Consider the following 16,837-nt stretch of genomic DNA (forward strand, 5'->3'; position numbering starts at 1 on the left):
TACATACATATGTTGTATTACCTGAGCCAATCCAAATAAAATTTTAAAAAAATTCAGAAAGGTCAGACTTTGACATCGAAGCTATACAATATTATATTGCCGCAACTTGGTAGGTCGCTGAGCACAACTATTCGTTGATAAGGAAACAAATTTGATAGTGTAATATTGTGCATGCTTGTCGTACACATTTTTTATATAGCTTCAATTATTCAGCGGTTTGTTATATAAAATAATTCAAAACTTAAAATCCAACATTGTCTTTATTCGCTAAAATTATTGCTTACTTAAACCTAAAGTACATAGTATTGTAATAATTTAAAAACGCATTTATACAAATTCTACTTAAATGTTGTCATAGTCTTCATCTAATTCGAAAAGCGATTCGGTTATTGGCGCTGATGCCGAAGTGGGCCTTGGAATGCTTGGAGTTTTGCTCATTTCATCGATATAATTGACAGACGATCCAAATTTAGAGATTGAATTGTCATTGTTTCCATTTATGTTGGTTTTATCTGAAGACATTATTTCATAACTAATCTTCGTTGGAGCGGGCAGCGCACCAGTTGTCACAATATTTGTAAGATCAATGTTTATAACTGGAGGTGCAATATTAAGGTTTAACATGGCAGTTGATCTAATGCCATTATCATCGCCTGATGGGCATGATGTTGTCGTTGTCATTTGAACGTTGCTATAATCGATTTTTACTATAGGCTTGTTGAGCAACTCATAATCGCATATCGGTGGAGCTATGGCAGTGTCTAGTGGTAGTCTATTATTGTGGTCATTGGTGTCGTTGGACCTACCACGCGATGTGTATATAGGCATTGACTCAGACCGTGCTAACTTTGTGGGCAAAGGACCAGTCTGATGATGAATCTGTGCAAGCGCTGGGGCTGTTTGCATTACAACTGAGGGCGTAGAGGGATTGTAGTTTCGCTTTTGCCCACCTCCATTTAAACTAATAGAGCGCATGTAAGAATTGTTTCCATTGGGCAACAGTCGCAGTGAAGTCGACGGCAGACTTAAATCATATGGTGTATCCGAGTCTGGGTATTGTTCTTCGGAGCTCTGTACATCATCGTCATTATAGTTAAACGCAGCTTCTTCGGCGACACTGATATCTGGTATATTTCTTACTAGCTCTTTCAAAAAATCGAATCGTTGTTCAGACATAATGCACTGTTTCATATGGGATGGCGATAAGGTCTTAGCATTTCGTGAATTTGTTATACGCAGAGTTTTAGTTAAAAGCGACTCCACAAATAGCTCCAAAGTCCGTGATATGATAACAGGTACCGCCTGTGCAACCTTACCAATTTCCTCATCACTCTGCATAATTTTCTTAATGCGACCCTGTCAATTTAAAAAATGGTCACATAATTATTTCAATGCACATTTTACGTTTGCACCAAATACAAACTGATAAACTCATCGTTGCGATAATGATGCACACAGAACTTTGCGCATTAAATGCACTTCTACTAAAGATTCTATATATCATTTAACTTACCGCTGGAAACCGTGCATTGTACTTTTTCTTTTTTGATGGCATTGATACACTGTTTAGTCTAATATCGTCGAATACAACTATAATATGTTCTATTAAAAGACTTAAATTTTTACTTGCTTGTCTTTACACAAGAATAGTTCCTAATAGTGGTATTTGGGAATGGCAACAATTCACATAAAATATAGTTAAATCAGCATTCACCCAGAAATATACTATATACCAAATTTGATTCAAACAAACAACTAGTTGTACTATAAATTAATATCAAAAATACATTTTAAACATTTCTGAGTTTTAAAATATTTTTGTATTCACTTTACAAGAAATATGTATGTATATCTGGGCAACGTTGCAAATCGCTTGTTGTTGAATGTGAATGTCTTAACTTTGAATTTAAAATAAACAAAATTTAGACAGTGTGGCAACCTTTATAGAATTCACTGTGAATGTCAACGTTTACATCATTTAAAGATAGTAAGTAACCTTTGCTTTGCGTAGTTAATAAACAATTTCATCCAACTCGGTTCCCCGAATTAAGCAGATTTTAATTGATGTTTAAGGCTAATAAGGATCCATGTAAGCCTTTCGCCTGTGCTATACAAGCTTGTTTAGTGGGTAAGTAAATGAATTGATCCACGATATTATGCAATGGGTACTTAATATAAATCTGCACCTATATACATACATACATACATGCAGAAATAAAAAAAAAAAAATAAATATGTGAATTGAAATATTTTCGCAGAACATAATTTTCAAGAACATAGATGCAGTGAGGTGCTTGAGCAAATGCGTTTGTGCTGCCTTAAGTGGCATAAGGAGTCACTGTGTTGTAGTGGTATCAATTTGGAAAAATCTTATTTACAAAATCCAGAAGTTGAAATCAAACCAAAGATTTCACGCAGGTATGGTACACAAAATTTTATATATTCTAGACAATCGAAAGTAATAAAATGTTTCCTAGTAGTAACAAATAATGCCAACACCAACACCCGTATCTTCATACAAGCCGCCCAAAGATATTCCAGATTTTTTGAGCAAGAGAGAGAGGGAGCAAACAAATATACGCAAGAGAACTGCTGTTTTACCGAAGCGTTCTTGGATAAAGCGCAATCCGCGGCTATTTCAAATAACTTTTTTGACCTCATCATTGCTTATATTTTTCTCTAAACCACTGTACGACGCATTCATAGCGGACCCTTTACCCTCGAAGGGCATTATACCAGCACATAAACGTTAAGGCATGGAATCTGTACGCAAGGCCAATATCCGACTACGTAACTATCCATTACTGCTGACAAAGTGTTCAGATAAAGCGACACTATATGCGAAGTGCGTATCTCGGGATATTAATGTGCATCAGAAAGTTTGCGAAACCGAGTTTAAGGAATTCTTAGACTGTATGCGTAAAACTGCCAAAGACCTAAAAACAAAGCTGTAAATATATTTTTATAATCACTGCGTTCAACATGTCGGAGCAAAGTAAGAAATCCTCGTGGCTGCAGGATAAGGGACAGAACCTATTGAATTTAAACATTCAATCACATTTAGTAATTTCTGCAGTGCTCCGACTTATGCTTATTTTCTATGCCCAAGTACACGACAACAGATCAACTGTTCCTTATACAGACATTGATTATAAAGTGATAACGGACGGGGCACGACTAGTGTTGATTGGAGACACACCGTTTGCTCGGCACACCTACCGATATAGCCCCATATTGGCCTACATTCAAATTCCAAACGTTATTTTACATCCAGCAATAGGAAAATTGATTTACGGACTGTTTGATCTACTCCTAGGGTTGCTTATTTATGCCTTAGTGCGTTTGGAATTTCGAACGAAAGAGCTCAGCCATTCGCACATGAAATACGAAAGGTCAATGAAGATATCTTCACATAATCCAGAACACAGAGATGAAGAAACCACGAAAATTGCATGCGTCTCTGCCTGCCTTTGGCTATACAATCCGCTTACGGCTGTAATATCGACCCGAGGGAATGGTGACAGTATGACCGGATTCTTTGTAATACTAAATCTATATCTTCTAATGAGAACGCAACACTCGGTGTTTAAATTTTGGATTGCGTTTTGTGCAGGTTTTGTTCATGGATTCGTTATACACTTACGGCTCTATCCAATAGTATTCAGTTTAACATACTATTTGGCAATATCGGGTCTATCAAAAAAGCCTCTCGGACTGTTGCAAAAAATGTTTCCTAATACACAGCAGATTTACCTAATAATCGGAACACTTATAGGACTAGTAAGCTTTACTTCCACTTTTTATTTTCTCTATGGCTGGAAATATATATATGAAGCATATTTGTATCACTTGATTCGAAAGGATGTACGCCATAACTTTTCACTTCAGTTCTTGCTGCAATATCTGACTAATGAAAACGGAGTTGGAGAATCATCACCGACTGTAAGATTTCTTATAGTAGCACCTCAGTTGTTACTTATAGTTTATTTAAGTTTTAGTTTTGGAAGTTCTAGGCGTACATTATCTTTTTGTGTTTTCACTTTGGCCTTTGTTATTGTCACTTATAATTCTGTGGTTACTTCACAGTACTTTATATGGTATTTGGCTGTGCTTCCTGTATGCATACGAAATTTGAAGACTTTGTCATTAGCAAAGTCTACATCGCTACTCTTTCTTTGGCTTTGCGGACAAGCTTTTTGGCTACTTCCGGGATATTTATTAGAGTTTCAATCATGGCCAACTTTTTATTGGATTGGCACCCAGAGTGCAATTTTCTTTGTTATTAACAGCTATATTTTATCCCAACTCATAAGCCACTTCGAGCCATAATAATGTAATATACTATTATTGTACTATTAATAATAAATGTGGATTCATGTACATATGTATATCTTAATATAAACTTAGATTTATACAAGCACTTTCTCATCCCTTAAATTCAACTAAAACCTTGGGTCAACTAAAATGACCTTGGCAGACCTTTCACCCACAAAAATTAGTGTTATAATCAGGACCTCCAGGCGAGAAAATACACGGACACTGACACCTGCAAAGCGAAGATAATCCAGTTATTCTACACTCCCTTCATATGTTTGTATTTATTTATGTTAATGTGTGTATTTATTAGAAACAGAATCAGCAAGAGCCAAACAGATATTTTTCAGACAAATTCAGATTCATCGCAAGAAATGGACTTACAAACACTTGAGTAATTGGACGCCATAGGTTCTACCAATTTGTGATTTATATGCTATCATTTATTATGAAGCCGAATGGGTGCAACGCAGCACTCTTCCAACATGTACACACATATGTATGAACATTTGCGCCCACACATACGCAATTTTACACTTTGTGCACACTGCACAGAATGTACATTATGAGACCTGTCATGCGTACTTCGGTCTGTTACATACACTATTACAAAACCATCAATCATCTGAATTCACATTTTCAATCGTTTACTCGAAACATTAATATGTGTATTGCTATTACATACATATATAAAATATTTCGCTTAAATATCGGCTATGTTCTTCAATTTTTTCTTTAATTTCGATTATAAAATATATAAGTAAACCAGAATTATACAGTAAATCAAGATAAAGTTTACAACTAAATAAAACACGTTTCTGCATAAAATGTGTATACTTATTCTTAGGCTGAAGCTCTTTCTTAAAATATATATTATAATTGCATAAATACTTAAAAAAGCTAAAATAAAATTAGTGTATAAAAACTTTACAGTACAGTTATGACTTTATTTTAATTTTTATATTCAAAAATGTTATGGAAAGGGTAAGCTGAATGGCACTAAATTATTCATGGTTTCAAAAATGGTTATTTAGATGTAAACATTTTTTTTTAGTTGTATAAATTTTAATTTTGCTTACATTTACTTTCGGACGTTCTGATGTAAAAACTATTACTTTTTTATGTATTTCCAGTCTGCAAGATTTATTGAAAGGTCTATTGAATCTTTGCTTTATTTTATAAGTATCAATTAAATATGAAGATAAATATTTATGTTAAAGTTTAATCTCCAATCATGTTAAATTATGTCAAAAAACACACAAACGGTTTTTATTGTATAATACATTTTTCTTTTCCACCGCTAATGTCAACTTGTTCAAGCTCGCGTGCTATTTCCTGGTCGTCCTCAATACTACAAGATAAACATGATGTGAAGCGCAAGACACATATTTAGTAAAAATACATACGCTATTTCTTGGTTATGCAAATGCTGTACTAGTTGATCTCTTTTATCAACAATCGTCACCAATTCTTCTAGCAATAGACGTTCCTTTTCTCGTTGTACCTCTGTTTTTCGCCAATCCTCCACGGACTGGGCAGCGCGGAGTTCCTGATTAAGCATTGTAAATTTACGCTCAAGATCCTTTTCTTGTTCACTTCAGGAAATTAAAAATGATTATCTCTAAATTAGATGTGTAATTTATTACTTCTTACAGAATATTTAACTGCATCTGCCTCCTAAGAAGTGCATTTTTCTTGTTCACAAGCGTGAACCACTGCGAAAGTAATTGTTCTTCCGTCTCTTCAGTTTCTGGGGAAAAGAAAAATATTGTTTAAAATACCACTTGTCTCCATATAAAAAAACTGTGATAATATTTAATATTGTAACGAAATCGTTTTTTTAAGAAATATTTTTGCGGTGTCAGTATATTCTAGCTGTCGTAGAGCGCTACTTGTGATTAGTGATACTCTTTGTGGTTATGGTACAAATTTGAAAGGAAATTTGATTAGGCATGTCAAAGTTTATGTTAATATTTTTTAACAAATGCAGCGCTTTGACAGAATAGTTAAAAGCAAAAACATTTAACACAGATATGAGAGCGGCAGGCGTTGCGTGCTGTTGCGGGCATGGCAAAAGCAGTTAGCTTAATGTTCGTCGTTAGAGATACCACATTACCACAAAAGCCGCGGGAACGCGACTGTCGGTGTTTTTGCTGGCCCCTTTTGTGGCCATTACGTCTTCGTCGACAACAAGCAGCATGACTAGTGGCAGCTACAACTGGAGAATTGTCACCTTCCCCATTAAAGACATGTACTTTATCACAGGATTGTTTGGAAGTCGCAACTGAGGCAGAATTACATAGTAAATGGCTATAAGATTCCACGTGATGAACGTGGTGCGGAGTTTGGCCCGTGCCATGCTGATGATGCTGACAATGATGGTAATTTGTTTCGATTTGGTGTTGATATGTGGGCTGTATTAGTGGGTAGTTAAGATTTACATTTACAAAACAAGAGTGAGCACGAGGCCGCGACCGTGTTTGCATCTTCTGCATCGGTTGCATTGATATAGCTTGATTTACAGGGTGATGCATATCATTCCTGCCAGAGGTGCTGGAAGTGTCACTATATACCTCATCATCGTCATTATTCTCATCAGTATCACTGCTAGCACCACTTATACCACTACCAAATAAACTTTCATCATCCGAGTCAAGGAGCTTAATGCGTATGACATCACCACCACCAATGCTATTGCGTATTAATCTAAGGAAGGGATTTGTACCATTTCGATTATTACTTGGATTACCGCCCATGACTGCACGGAGTTTGGCCTCTAGATTGCTAGCCTTTTGGTCAATCGCCTCTTGCTCGCGTTCCAATGCTTCCAGCTCAGACTCAATATAGGTTAGTCTATCATTCTACAAAATAAACTTGATTGAAATACATAATACATTACTTTTAAGAGAATACTTACTCTTCTTTCATGCTTTGGTGAAATCCTCTCCACCACTGCGTTAAAGGATTGTAGTGGAGTAAGGGTTCCATCACTTAATCTATGACTAGGACTCATATGAATAGCATGTTCTATGGTCTTATCCCGAGTAGAGGCTATTTGATTAGAAATAACGTCGACGTGAGATTCTCCGCAGTTGCTGCCGTTTGGAGTAGGTGAAATCGTAAGCTCAGAAGTAAAATTAAATCTCTTCAGCTTAGTAGGGGATGTAGGACTGCCAGCAACGTTATTTACAGGTCCGGCTATCTTATTTCGCGTTTCTAAAATAAGCCGTCGTGCTTGTTCCCGTAATCTCTGCTGGCGTTCCTCCTGCTTTGAATATCATAAATATCATTCAATTAATACACATTTTATTTTAGTTATTTTTTTTTTTTTTCATAATTAACGATGTAAACAGGCAAAGCGGTAATACAATTTTGCCCATTATTACTTACATCACTTGCATCGAGGCGTTCGTCATAACTAATTTTTAATTTTTCCATCATCAATTTAGCTTTTTCGCTCATTTCTTTGTGACGTATTAAAATGCGCTACGAAAATAAATACGAACAAAACAAAAAACAGTAGCAAAAGCCAAAGCCAAAGCAGCCGCAAAATTGTATATAAATTAAAAGATGCTAATTAAATAACGAAACGAAAAAACTTAAAACTCTATTAAAAATCAATTTGCATAGCTTTCTATTACTAGAAACTCTTTCGCTGGGATAAGGATTTACTTACACTTGTTGCATTGGCATCGAGCGACATAGGCAATATAGGTTCCTTGCTAAGCTTTGCCATTTCCTCATTTACATCGTCATCAATAGGGGGTGGCGTAGGGGAGCGGCGAATTAATATTGATTTATTATTTTGACTTGTGGTTTGTATTGCGTTGGTTGCATTTTTATCTTTTGTTGGAGACAGAACTTTACCCAATATACTCTTTGAACTAGTCAGTATAATATTTTTCACGTCTTTTTTACTGGAGGGTGATATTTGTTGTTGTTGTTGACAAAGGTTATCTTCATCGAACGAATTTTGGTGTAAAATCTGTGTCTTCAGATGAGAAAAATTGATAAGATTTTGCGATAAATTATCAGATTTATAGTTGCCGATGACATAGCTAGACTCATCCGATGTTGGACCTGAACATAGGGAATTTACAGATGAATTAAAAAATTTATTTTCGGTTAAAAATTACTTACCAATTTGTTCAATTTGCAATTGCTTTCCAGTAAAATGAGCCCTCAATTGGTGCAAGTATGTCATGACAGCTAATTTATCCGGTACTGTGAGTAAATCCATATCACGTGGCTCAATAACACGTGGTATTCCCAATGTTTCTGCTGCATCAAAGGCTGCACGACAGTTGCCAACAACGTCATGGGCAGTCAGCTTAGACATATCTCTGATGTCAACAGTAATTGAAAAATTTAACATTACATGTTTTATTTACGTCAACTACATATCTACTCACATCAAGTGCGGCATAAAATGATGAATGATTGCACAGAAAGCCATTCCATTACGCCAGCTAGTAGTTAAATTTGTGACTTTCACATTTGGATAATCTTTGGTTACCTCTTTACACCACTCTAACAAATCTTGTCCAGGGGTGTTATCCTTTAGCACGATCTTTTGTAATGGTTTTAAATCGGAGTTATTTATTTTCGTAGAATTATTTACAGCGGGTGTAGAGTCATAGCTTTTCTTTAAATTCAAGGGCTGAAGTTCCGGGCGTTTAACAATTGATATTATTGCTACGTCGTCTATAGGCTTCGTTGAGTTTTCAATCGATTGCACTGACCCAGTTGACTTTCTGCTGACTGGAGTTATATTCAAGTCAGCGGCTGATTGATCATTGTAAGAATTATTAGCTTGGACTTTTAGCACATCCACGGCACTGCAATCTTGCTTGTCAAGGGTTAGAGCTTTATTTAAGTCGTTCTTATACTTTAATTTTTCTGTGGTATTTGATTTTTCTTTAATAGGAGTAGATGTTAGCAATTCATGAAAACTTTCGTTTCGATTATATTCCAACGGTTTATAAACGATATTATTTTCCGTTGTATACTGATGACTATCTTTGCCTTTAGTAGGCGTAATAAGCTGTGCCTCAGCTGCAGCTGCAATACTTAATGGTTCATCAGTATCAACTATTAACTGGGGCTGTAATCCGACAGCTAAATGATTTGCACGATCCGTTTCTACTTCAAAGTGTAGATGGTTAAGGGATTCTGCCAAAGGAGTTGGGTCTTCGGATAACGAGGGAACTACAAAAAAAAAAAAAAAAAAAAATACACAAAACAATCAAATTCTATAATGGCATCTTATGGTCGTTTGTTTAAACAAGCAAGCGTTTTAAGAGAGAAATCATATCGATGATTTAAAAAGAGGTTTCTTGTTGAAGCATTTCATTTACAAGTATACGATAGTTTATAAGTTAAATCATCGCAAGATAGTACCCAAAACTTAGCTCTATCTACAATATGTTTAATATTTTAGCGATACAAAATAAACCATACCACTTAGCGGTGTTGGTACATCGGTACAACCGTTTAAGCTTGTTGTCATTTGCTCTAATTGTTGGGTGAAGTCATATAAATTATCAGATATATCACCAGAGGTTTCTAAGTCTGGAATATCCTCTAGGTCATCCAGTGGCGCGACATCGCAGTTGTTATTAACCGACATAAATGATACAACGCTTTGCATATCCTCATCACTGCAAAAAGAAACAATAGAGAACAATAAATTTCTATTTGAACGCGAGTTCTTATTAATGTGTTTATAACTCACGTTGCTTTACCCTCTCGCAAAAACACACAGCTTATTGTTAATTCCAAGTCAGCGGATGTAATTTTGCGAGAAACTGGCTTGAGGCTTAATGTAAAACTCTGCTGTGTAGACTCGATGCTGGCATATTTACGCATATTTATGCTTGCACTTGCCAATACTCGTTTTTTACCCAGGAGTGAAATCTATAAAAAATTATTGATTAAAAACTGTACTCTTATTGAAATGTAATTTGAGAGTTCAATAAACTGCAAGGAAAACTATAAAATTCTTTCTTCACATCTACTCACATCTTCGATTACAAATGTCCAGTCTTTATCCTCAAGTTCATGAGTGCGAGGATCTTTGAATAAAGTTACTGATATAGCGTGATTGTCGGGAACTGGCCACGAAATGTTTCCCATTAGGGGGCTCATCATATCTGGCTCCCATGGTAATGGTGAGCTAGCAACACGCCTCGAACGGCGAGTCCAAACTACCGAGATGTTTGAAGGACGCCTACGAAAGCATATTTAAAAATACCGTTAATAGTATGTATTATGATAAAATATATAAGAAAGCTCTAGTCGAGACTACTCGACTACGAAATCCCCTGAACCCTTCTAAGAATTTATATTTCAATAATTATTCGCGAATTTCTGCTTACACAAGAAACACACACACAGCCACACATAGGCATGCACGCATAAACACGCATGGACTGCAGTATGGTCTTACTATGGGAAATTAATTGTTTAATAACTTTTCTTGTCGAAAATTGTAGATCGCAGTCATAACATTAAAAGACGTATAGGTGCTAAAGCACAAGTCTCTAATATTTGAATCTGTTGCAAAGCTGTGGATGAGGGGTAGGATATAGGGGTGGGGGTAAATATCAACAAAAATCTAAATTCTCTTTAATCTAGCTCTAAAGGTGTAGGAGATATAAATTTATAGCTGGTTTTCGATAGGGGTCTTATTCGATAAAAAAGAAGTAAGAAAGCTCTAGTCGAGACTACTCGACTACGAGATCCCCTGAACCCTTGGAGTAATAGCTACATATTTCAATAATTTTTCGCGTCTTTCAGCTTACACAAGAAACACGCACACACAAACACACACACACAAACACGCACGCACACACAGGCATACATACACACACATACATACACACACACACACACACACATACACAAACAATTACATACATATACACACACAAGCATAAACACGCATGGGCGGCAGTGTGCGCTTACTATGAGAACTTAATTGCTTAATAACTTTTTTGTGGACGTACGATCTTCATGAAACTTTCAGATTATGATTATAACATGGATATGCATGTAATTGCCAAAGCACAAGTCTCTAGTATTTGAAATACGCTTTTTACAAAAGTGATGGTGAGGGGGTGAATTTAAGGGTGGGGGGTAAATTTTAACAAAAACCGAAATTGTATAAATTGCATATAAGCATACTTTAAAAATTTGGAGACTCTAGCAATAAAGGTGTAGAAGATATAATTTTATAACTGGTTTTCGATAAGGTTTTTTTTATCGATAAAAAAAGATCGGGATGAGTTATCGATTTTTAATGATAAACTTGAAGTCTCTAGCTCTTATATCTTCTGAAATCGACGCGTTCATACATACGGACAGACGGACAGACAGACGGACAGGGCCAAATCAACTCAGCTCGTCGCCCTGATCAAGAATATATATACTTTGTGGGGTCTGCTACGCCTCCTTCTGCCTGTTACATACATTTCAACAAAACCATTATACCCTGATTTCCCATTTTCAATGGTATAAAAATATAAATAGTTTTGAAACAAACTGTTATTAAAGTTTGAATTGCGAAAAAGAACATGCTTACCCGACTAACCAACGGTTATTTAAGCTCAGAACGATAAAACGATTTTCAATATCATTTTATTCTCATTTTCAATGGGAAATCAGGGTATAATAGCAGAAGGAGGCGCGTCAGACCCCACAAAATATATATATTATTTTTCAGGGCGACGAGCTGAGTAGATTTATCCCTGTTCGTCCGTCCGTCCGTATGTATGAACGCGTCGAACTTAGAAGATATACGAGCTAGAGACTTGAAATTTGTTTTCCTAGGTCCGTGTATATCACGCGCATATTGATAACTACTCCCGATAGACTCGTATGTATTTTTATAGAATTTCGATTTTTGATGTAATATACCCCCACCCTATATCCACTTCCTCACCCTTATATTTGTAAAAGGCGTATTTCAAATACTAGAAACTTCTGCTTTGGCACATACACGCACTTAAATGACATAATCACGACCATAGTCCATCAACAAGAAAAGTTATTAAGCAATAAAGTTTCCATAGTAAGCCCAGGCCAATGCAGGTTTAAGCTTCGTTAGAAAAATATTAATCTATAACTAGTAAAATGATTTTGCTTACCACTTAGCCGTGGTTTCCAATCGAAGTTCATGATACGAAGCAGTAAACTGAAATTTTGCCGCACGTTTGTTAACTCTCTGTAAACGTTTCCAAACACTGCCCATTATGATCCAAAATATTTTTAGATCAAATAGTTTCTTAAGCTAAGGCACACGCTTAATTCACATTCGAAGTTATAATTTTCTCTAATCACGTTTAATACACACTATATGAGTTATACTGCCATCCCAAGGATATTTCTTTTTTTCCAACACAAAATTCAATTCTGTAAAATAATACAAATATTTATAATATACATCAAACCTAAAATTACAATTATTAAAGTTGTTTATAGTTTTATCTTACATATTTAAATTTAAATTAGTATTAATAAATGTAGCATAAATTATATATTCTGAGAAACTACTTCATTTCTATGACAGTCAAAAACAACCTTACATAATTCAGCAGTGTCCCACGAAACATGTTACATTTTGTTTACTGTTGGAAATAGACGCCTGCCTATATTATATAATACAAGTAGAAAGGGTATAAATATATATACTATACTTTATGCCAAATAAGCATAAAAGGGTATATATGTATATGTATATAAATACCTTTGAAAATGACTGAGTAATTATATAGATATGAAAATGTATACATACACCGATAAAAACAATGCAATTATTTTGCATTTTTTTAGAATGCATTTGTCTACATATGCATGTATTTGTGTATATTTTTGCATAAAAGTCATTGGCACATTTTTGACCTTTAAATGTCAGTTGATTGTTATTGAAAAAAAAAAAAAAAAAAAAAAACATTTATAAAATATGAAAAGCAGCTAAAAATATATATTTGCCTAAAATCTTATTTGGTTCTTATTTTACGATGATATTTTTGTATTATACCCACAGTATTCATAGAAAGTTACTAATAAAATGTTACATATATATATATATATATATATATATATATATATGTACGAATACGTAAGTATTCTGTGTACATATATACATACATATATACATGAGTGCTTTAATATATAGCACCACAATGACATCACACAAAGTTTGGAGCCAAATTTAATTGTATGCCTTCAGTTCTATTGAGTCATATAGGAAACCACTTCGCCGCACTTCTTTTATATAAAACGCTATTTCTTTTTATATTTTGTACATTATTTATTAAAACTTGAAATTCTCTAGACCCAAACAGAACACAGATAAAGAGAACGCATAAATGAGTTATAAAACGCAAATTTGACCCGATATTCATCGAATATTATCGATAGTTTTAAAAGTGGTTGAAAGCGCCACAGCACCCGTATCCGTCTAGTTCAAAACCAAACCTTTTTAGTAAGTAAAGGTTGCCCATACTGGTATCGCAATTCATATGTTTATTTATAAATATATTTTTGTATAACATTTAAAATTAATTTTAAAAAATTAAGCGTGGCTGTTGTTTTTAGAATTATATGATCAAGAGGATGCATTTTTAATTGAATGTGCTGCAGTTATGAATCTACACATGTATGTATGGGTATGTAGGCATGCGAATACATTTGTATGTCTCAAAATGCGAGTTATGCACCGGCGTGACAGAAGATGAAATGTTTATCAATTTTGTTAAATTTTTACCTATAACATAGCAAGGTGTTTAAAATCTGCATTTAATTGTGCCGTTATCATATCTTTGCATTCAAATATATATATATATATATATATATATATATATATATATATATATATATATATATATATATATATATATGTGCTATGAATGGAAGTCATATATCACAAATAATTTGTAACCAATTAAAATAAAAAAGTGTTTGAAATAACAAAATAGTAACTATACAACCAATAATTTGTCAGGCGTCTCCCTTAATATTTGAGTATACTTAAAGTGTAACCTTGCTGTCACGCCAAATTAACACCACGCAGATTTCGCACATACAAAATCTAAGATTTCTTGTTTGCCTGCATTTGTTTTCCTTGTTTACAAAATTCCTTGTAAGCGCGCTCAGACTCTTCGTCCATTTCAGGGTCGAGATCCAAATCGTTATCTCTTACATCAAATTCGTCGCCATCGCTGCCAGTGGCATCATCATCTTCGGCAGCTAGAAAATCTGTTTCTTCTGCTGTAAGTTCACGCCCATCTGGGCCATAAAATACAGGCTCATCGCTTAGACGTGGTGGCTCTGGTGGGTTTGCAACCGAATCATCATCTCCACCAAGAGCATTTGAAACTTTTCGTCCCCAATTATTTTCCTGCAAGGCTATGACATTTGCAACCATAGCATATTTACCAGGCGACTTGTATTCAATATCCTGTAACGAAGCAATAATAAATTGCATGTCTTGTTTGCAATCTGCACTTAGATCGTAACCGGCCAACTTCAGCGTTTGGCAAATACAGCGCACATTTTCAGAACTCTCGTATGCTAAAAGTTTTTTCAACGAGTATACTATGTTAACGGCAATTAGTTGGATACGGGCGTCGTCGTCTCCACGTAGTTGCATGTACAATTCAGCGAGAAACAGGGCCGTCTCTCTAACTTTTTGCTGTTGCTCTACCGACTGCATATATTTGTCTAGTTCTGCCCGGTGATAATCCAGCTTAAATTTAAGCAGAGTATGAAATAAGGAATCCGGTTTAGAATTGAGCACATGCAACAGGTTATACAACTTGGCGCCCATGTATCTAAAATTGGGTTGCTCGATTGACTTTTCAAATATATCTTCCATAGCGATAGAGAGTACATAATTATTACTCTCCATTCCTTCAAAGATGGTAAGGAAACGTGATGCGATTGTATCGAATTGGCCTGGATTCTGATAAGAAATAAATATTTTAAATTAAATTCGGGATTGCATTGATCATATGGTTTTACTCAATGCTCACCTGGTTAAGGCAATGTATTACAGTATCGAGATATTCCAAGGCAATGGTTTCCATGTCAGGATGAGAAGAGGCCGACGAATTCGAAACTGCAGCAGACGAAGTCGACGGTTGTGGGGGCTGGTGAAAATATTGCTGTCGTTGCGGCGGCTGTTGTGCAATTTGTTGGAATGAATTATTTAAATGTGCATGGCGTTGAAATTTTGTTTGTGGTTCTTGTGTGTTCTGTTGATGTTGCAATGTTTGTACCTGCTGCTGTTGGTAGTAATTACTCATTGTACCATTATGCGGTGGTAGTTGTCCAATATGTAGACGAGCCTGCACCGAGTTAGACAGCTTTTGCATATCATTGTTATACTGCTGATTTTGTGGATGGTGGTTATAATTTTTGTGCTGCTGATGTTGATGTTGATGCTGCTGCTGTTGCTTGTGACCATTCAAATAACGATGTTGCTGATGTACTGCGTAAGGCGTTGGCCCTGACGATTGATGTTGATAAGTCTGTGGTGGCGGTCCACGCTTACCCATGTTAGTGTTATTCGATTGGTTAGGTATATATTCAGCTGCACTGGCCGATAGTTTGGAATGCCCAAAACCACTTGCTACGTCGCCCATAATTTGTGCCTGTGAAGGAGCTGCATAAATAACAGGAGGGCCTGGTGTAAAAGCAGCTGGGGCATAACCGACAGGAGTAAACTCATTGAATAGATGTTGCTCTAGAGGCATTGTTGGAGCAAGTTGTGGTGCGATGGGAATTGCTGCACTTGGTCCAAGATTCGGTCGACGTAATTGTTCGTATTGCTCATCGGGTTGAAAGGGTGCACGGCATGACATTGCGGTAGCGGCGTCGGACTCAAAAACTGAAAAAATATATGTGCGTAAAACCATATTTAAATTTATTTAAGCACTTATAAAAATTAAAAATGCAAATCACATTCACGCTCCATTGCGGTTACGTCGAGTGTCGCTAATTCAGTCAAAGCAGCGGACATTTTGTTTTTCTCGTTAAAAATTATTTTTAATTTAATTTTTTTCGCACAATGCTTGTCACCAATACAAATCAACGATGACTAGACTAGTATTTCTGTTAAGCGTCTATGTCAAATTTTCATTGCCTACCTTGTCTTTTAAATTTTTACGTATACGTAGATGATAATTTTGTTCGTTTTGCTTGCGTTGTCACCTTTTACTGCCAATTAAACTTTTCTTTCTGGTGTGCTCTAGTTTTTGTAAAATATAAATATAAAACTTAGGTTAATATTTGAAATCCATAATGTATATAAATTCATACAGTTAAAATACAATTTGCAACCACCAATACTCTTACTAGGTTTGCTTTTTCCTTCTTCTGAAATCTGTTGAAATTAATTGCGATAGCCTTGTTTTCAGCCCGACAGCTTCATAGAGTTGATGTTTTTAAACTTATCGATAAATATAAAAATAAACCTTTTTTTCTTTTTTGGTCGATACATGGAACAAATTATACATAT

General features: G+C 35.3%; 7 protein-coding genes across 24 annotated transcripts; 4 read left to right on the top strand and 3 right to left on the bottom strand.

The window, feature by feature from the left end:
• Positions 1-241: 241 nt before the first annotated feature.
• Positions 242-1,722, bottom strand: NC2alpha (negative cofactor 2 alpha). The gene is made up of 2 exons (XM_018010247.2): positions 1,514-1,722; positions 242-1,356 (listed from the first exon to the last, which is right to left on the bottom strand). The coding sequence occupies exons 1-2, from the start codon at positions 1,553-1,555 to the stop codon at positions 343-345; spliced, it is 1,056 nt and encodes a 351-aa protein (XP_017865736.1). The 5' UTR covers positions 1,556-1,722; the 3' UTR covers positions 242-342.
• A 131-nt stretch (positions 1,723-1,853) lies between these two features.
• Positions 1,854-2,620, top strand: LOC108615623 (cx9C motif-containing protein 4). 2 transcript variants are annotated; one of them, XM_018010251.2, is made up of 4 exons: positions 1,854-1,987; positions 2,055-2,128; positions 2,259-2,418; positions 2,478-2,617. In XM_018010251.2, the coding sequence occupies exons 2-4, from the start codon at positions 2,065-2,067 to the stop codon at positions 2,488-2,490; spliced, it is 237 nt and encodes a 78-aa protein (XP_017865740.1). In that variant the 5' UTR covers positions 1,854-1,987; positions 2,055-2,064; the 3' UTR covers positions 2,491-2,617. The 2 variants fall into 2 exon arrangements, with proteins under 2 accessions (XP_017865740.1, XP_089326626.1); XM_089470500.1 differs by lacking the exon at positions 1,854-1,987 and having other exon boundaries at positions 1,988-2,128; positions 2,481-2,620.
• LOC108615622 (uncharacterized) lies at positions 2,490-2,753 on the top strand. The gene has a single exon (XM_018010250.2). The coding sequence runs from the start codon at positions 2,490-2,492 to the stop codon at positions 2,751-2,753; it is 264 nt and encodes an 87-aa protein (XP_017865739.1).
• A 3-nt stretch (positions 2,754-2,756) lies between these two features.
• On the top strand, positions 2,757-2,954 carry LOC108615624 (uncharacterized). Its single transcript, XM_018010254.2, has one exon. The coding sequence runs from the start codon at positions 2,757-2,759 to the stop codon at positions 2,952-2,954; it is 198 nt and encodes a 65-aa protein (XP_017865743.1).
• A 28-nt stretch (positions 2,955-2,982) lies between these two features.
• PIG-M (Phosphatidylinositol glycan anchor biosynthesis class M) lies at positions 2,983-4,380 on the top strand. Its single transcript, XM_018010241.2, has one exon. It carries the CDS (start codon positions 2,983-2,985, stop codon positions 4,327-4,329), a length of 1,347 nt encoding a protein of 448 aa, XP_017865730.1. The 3' UTR covers positions 4,330-4,380.
• Positions 4,381-5,518: 1,138 nt separating this feature from the next.
• On the bottom strand, positions 5,519-13,682 carry Ehbp1 (Eps15 homology domain containing protein-binding protein 1). 12 transcript variants are annotated; one of them, XM_089470483.1, is made up of 15 exons: positions 13,465-13,682; positions 12,900-12,962; positions 12,462-12,726; positions 10,336-10,543; positions 10,049-10,230; positions 9,775-9,974; positions 8,727-9,522; positions 8,455-8,657; positions 7,991-8,394; positions 7,705-7,800; positions 7,232-7,582; positions 6,431-7,175; positions 5,968-6,064; positions 5,721-5,909; positions 5,519-5,665 (listed from the first exon to the last, which is right to left on the bottom strand). In XM_089470483.1, the coding sequence occupies exons 3-15, from the start codon at positions 12,563-12,565 to the stop codon at positions 5,584-5,586; spliced, it is 3,657 nt and encodes a 1,218-aa protein (XP_089326609.1). In that variant the 5' UTR covers positions 12,566-12,726; positions 12,900-12,962; positions 13,465-13,682; the 3' UTR covers positions 5,519-5,583. The 12 variants fall into 12 exon arrangements, with proteins under 12 accessions (XP_089326609.1, XP_089326610.1, XP_089326617.1 ...); XM_089470484.1 differs by lacking the exon at positions 12,900-12,962 and having other exon boundaries at positions 13,541-13,682; XM_089470491.1 differs by lacking the exon at positions 12,900-12,962 and having other exon boundaries at positions 7,055-7,175; positions 7,232-7,579.
• A 137-nt stretch (positions 13,683-13,819) lies between these two features.
• On the bottom strand, positions 13,820-16,815 carry Paip1 (Poly(A) binding protein interacting protein 1). Of its 6 annotated transcripts, none has more exons than XM_018010225.2 (4): positions 16,675-16,815; positions 16,467-16,567; positions 15,351-16,207; positions 13,820-15,280 (listed from the first exon to the last, which is right to left on the bottom strand). In XM_018010225.2, the coding sequence occupies exons 3-4, from the start codon at positions 16,179-16,181 to the stop codon at positions 14,408-14,410; spliced, it is 1,704 nt and encodes a 567-aa protein (XP_017865714.1). In that variant the 5' UTR covers positions 16,182-16,207; positions 16,467-16,567; positions 16,675-16,815; the 3' UTR covers positions 13,820-14,407. The 6 variants fall into 6 exon arrangements, with proteins under 6 accessions (XP_017865714.1, XP_089326620.1, XP_089326619.1 ...); XM_089470494.1 differs by having other exon boundaries at positions 16,650-16,770; XM_089470493.1 differs by having other exon boundaries at positions 16,639-16,769.
• Positions 16,816-16,837: the final 22 nt, after the last annotated feature.

This window comes from Drosophila arizonae, chromosome 5, assembly GCF_054131065.1.
Source record: "Drosophila arizonae isolate 15081-1271.41 chromosome 5, UAZ_ARI_1.0, whole genome shotgun sequence".
NCBI lineage: Eukaryota > Metazoa > Arthropoda > Insecta > Diptera > Drosophilidae > Drosophila > Drosophila arizonae.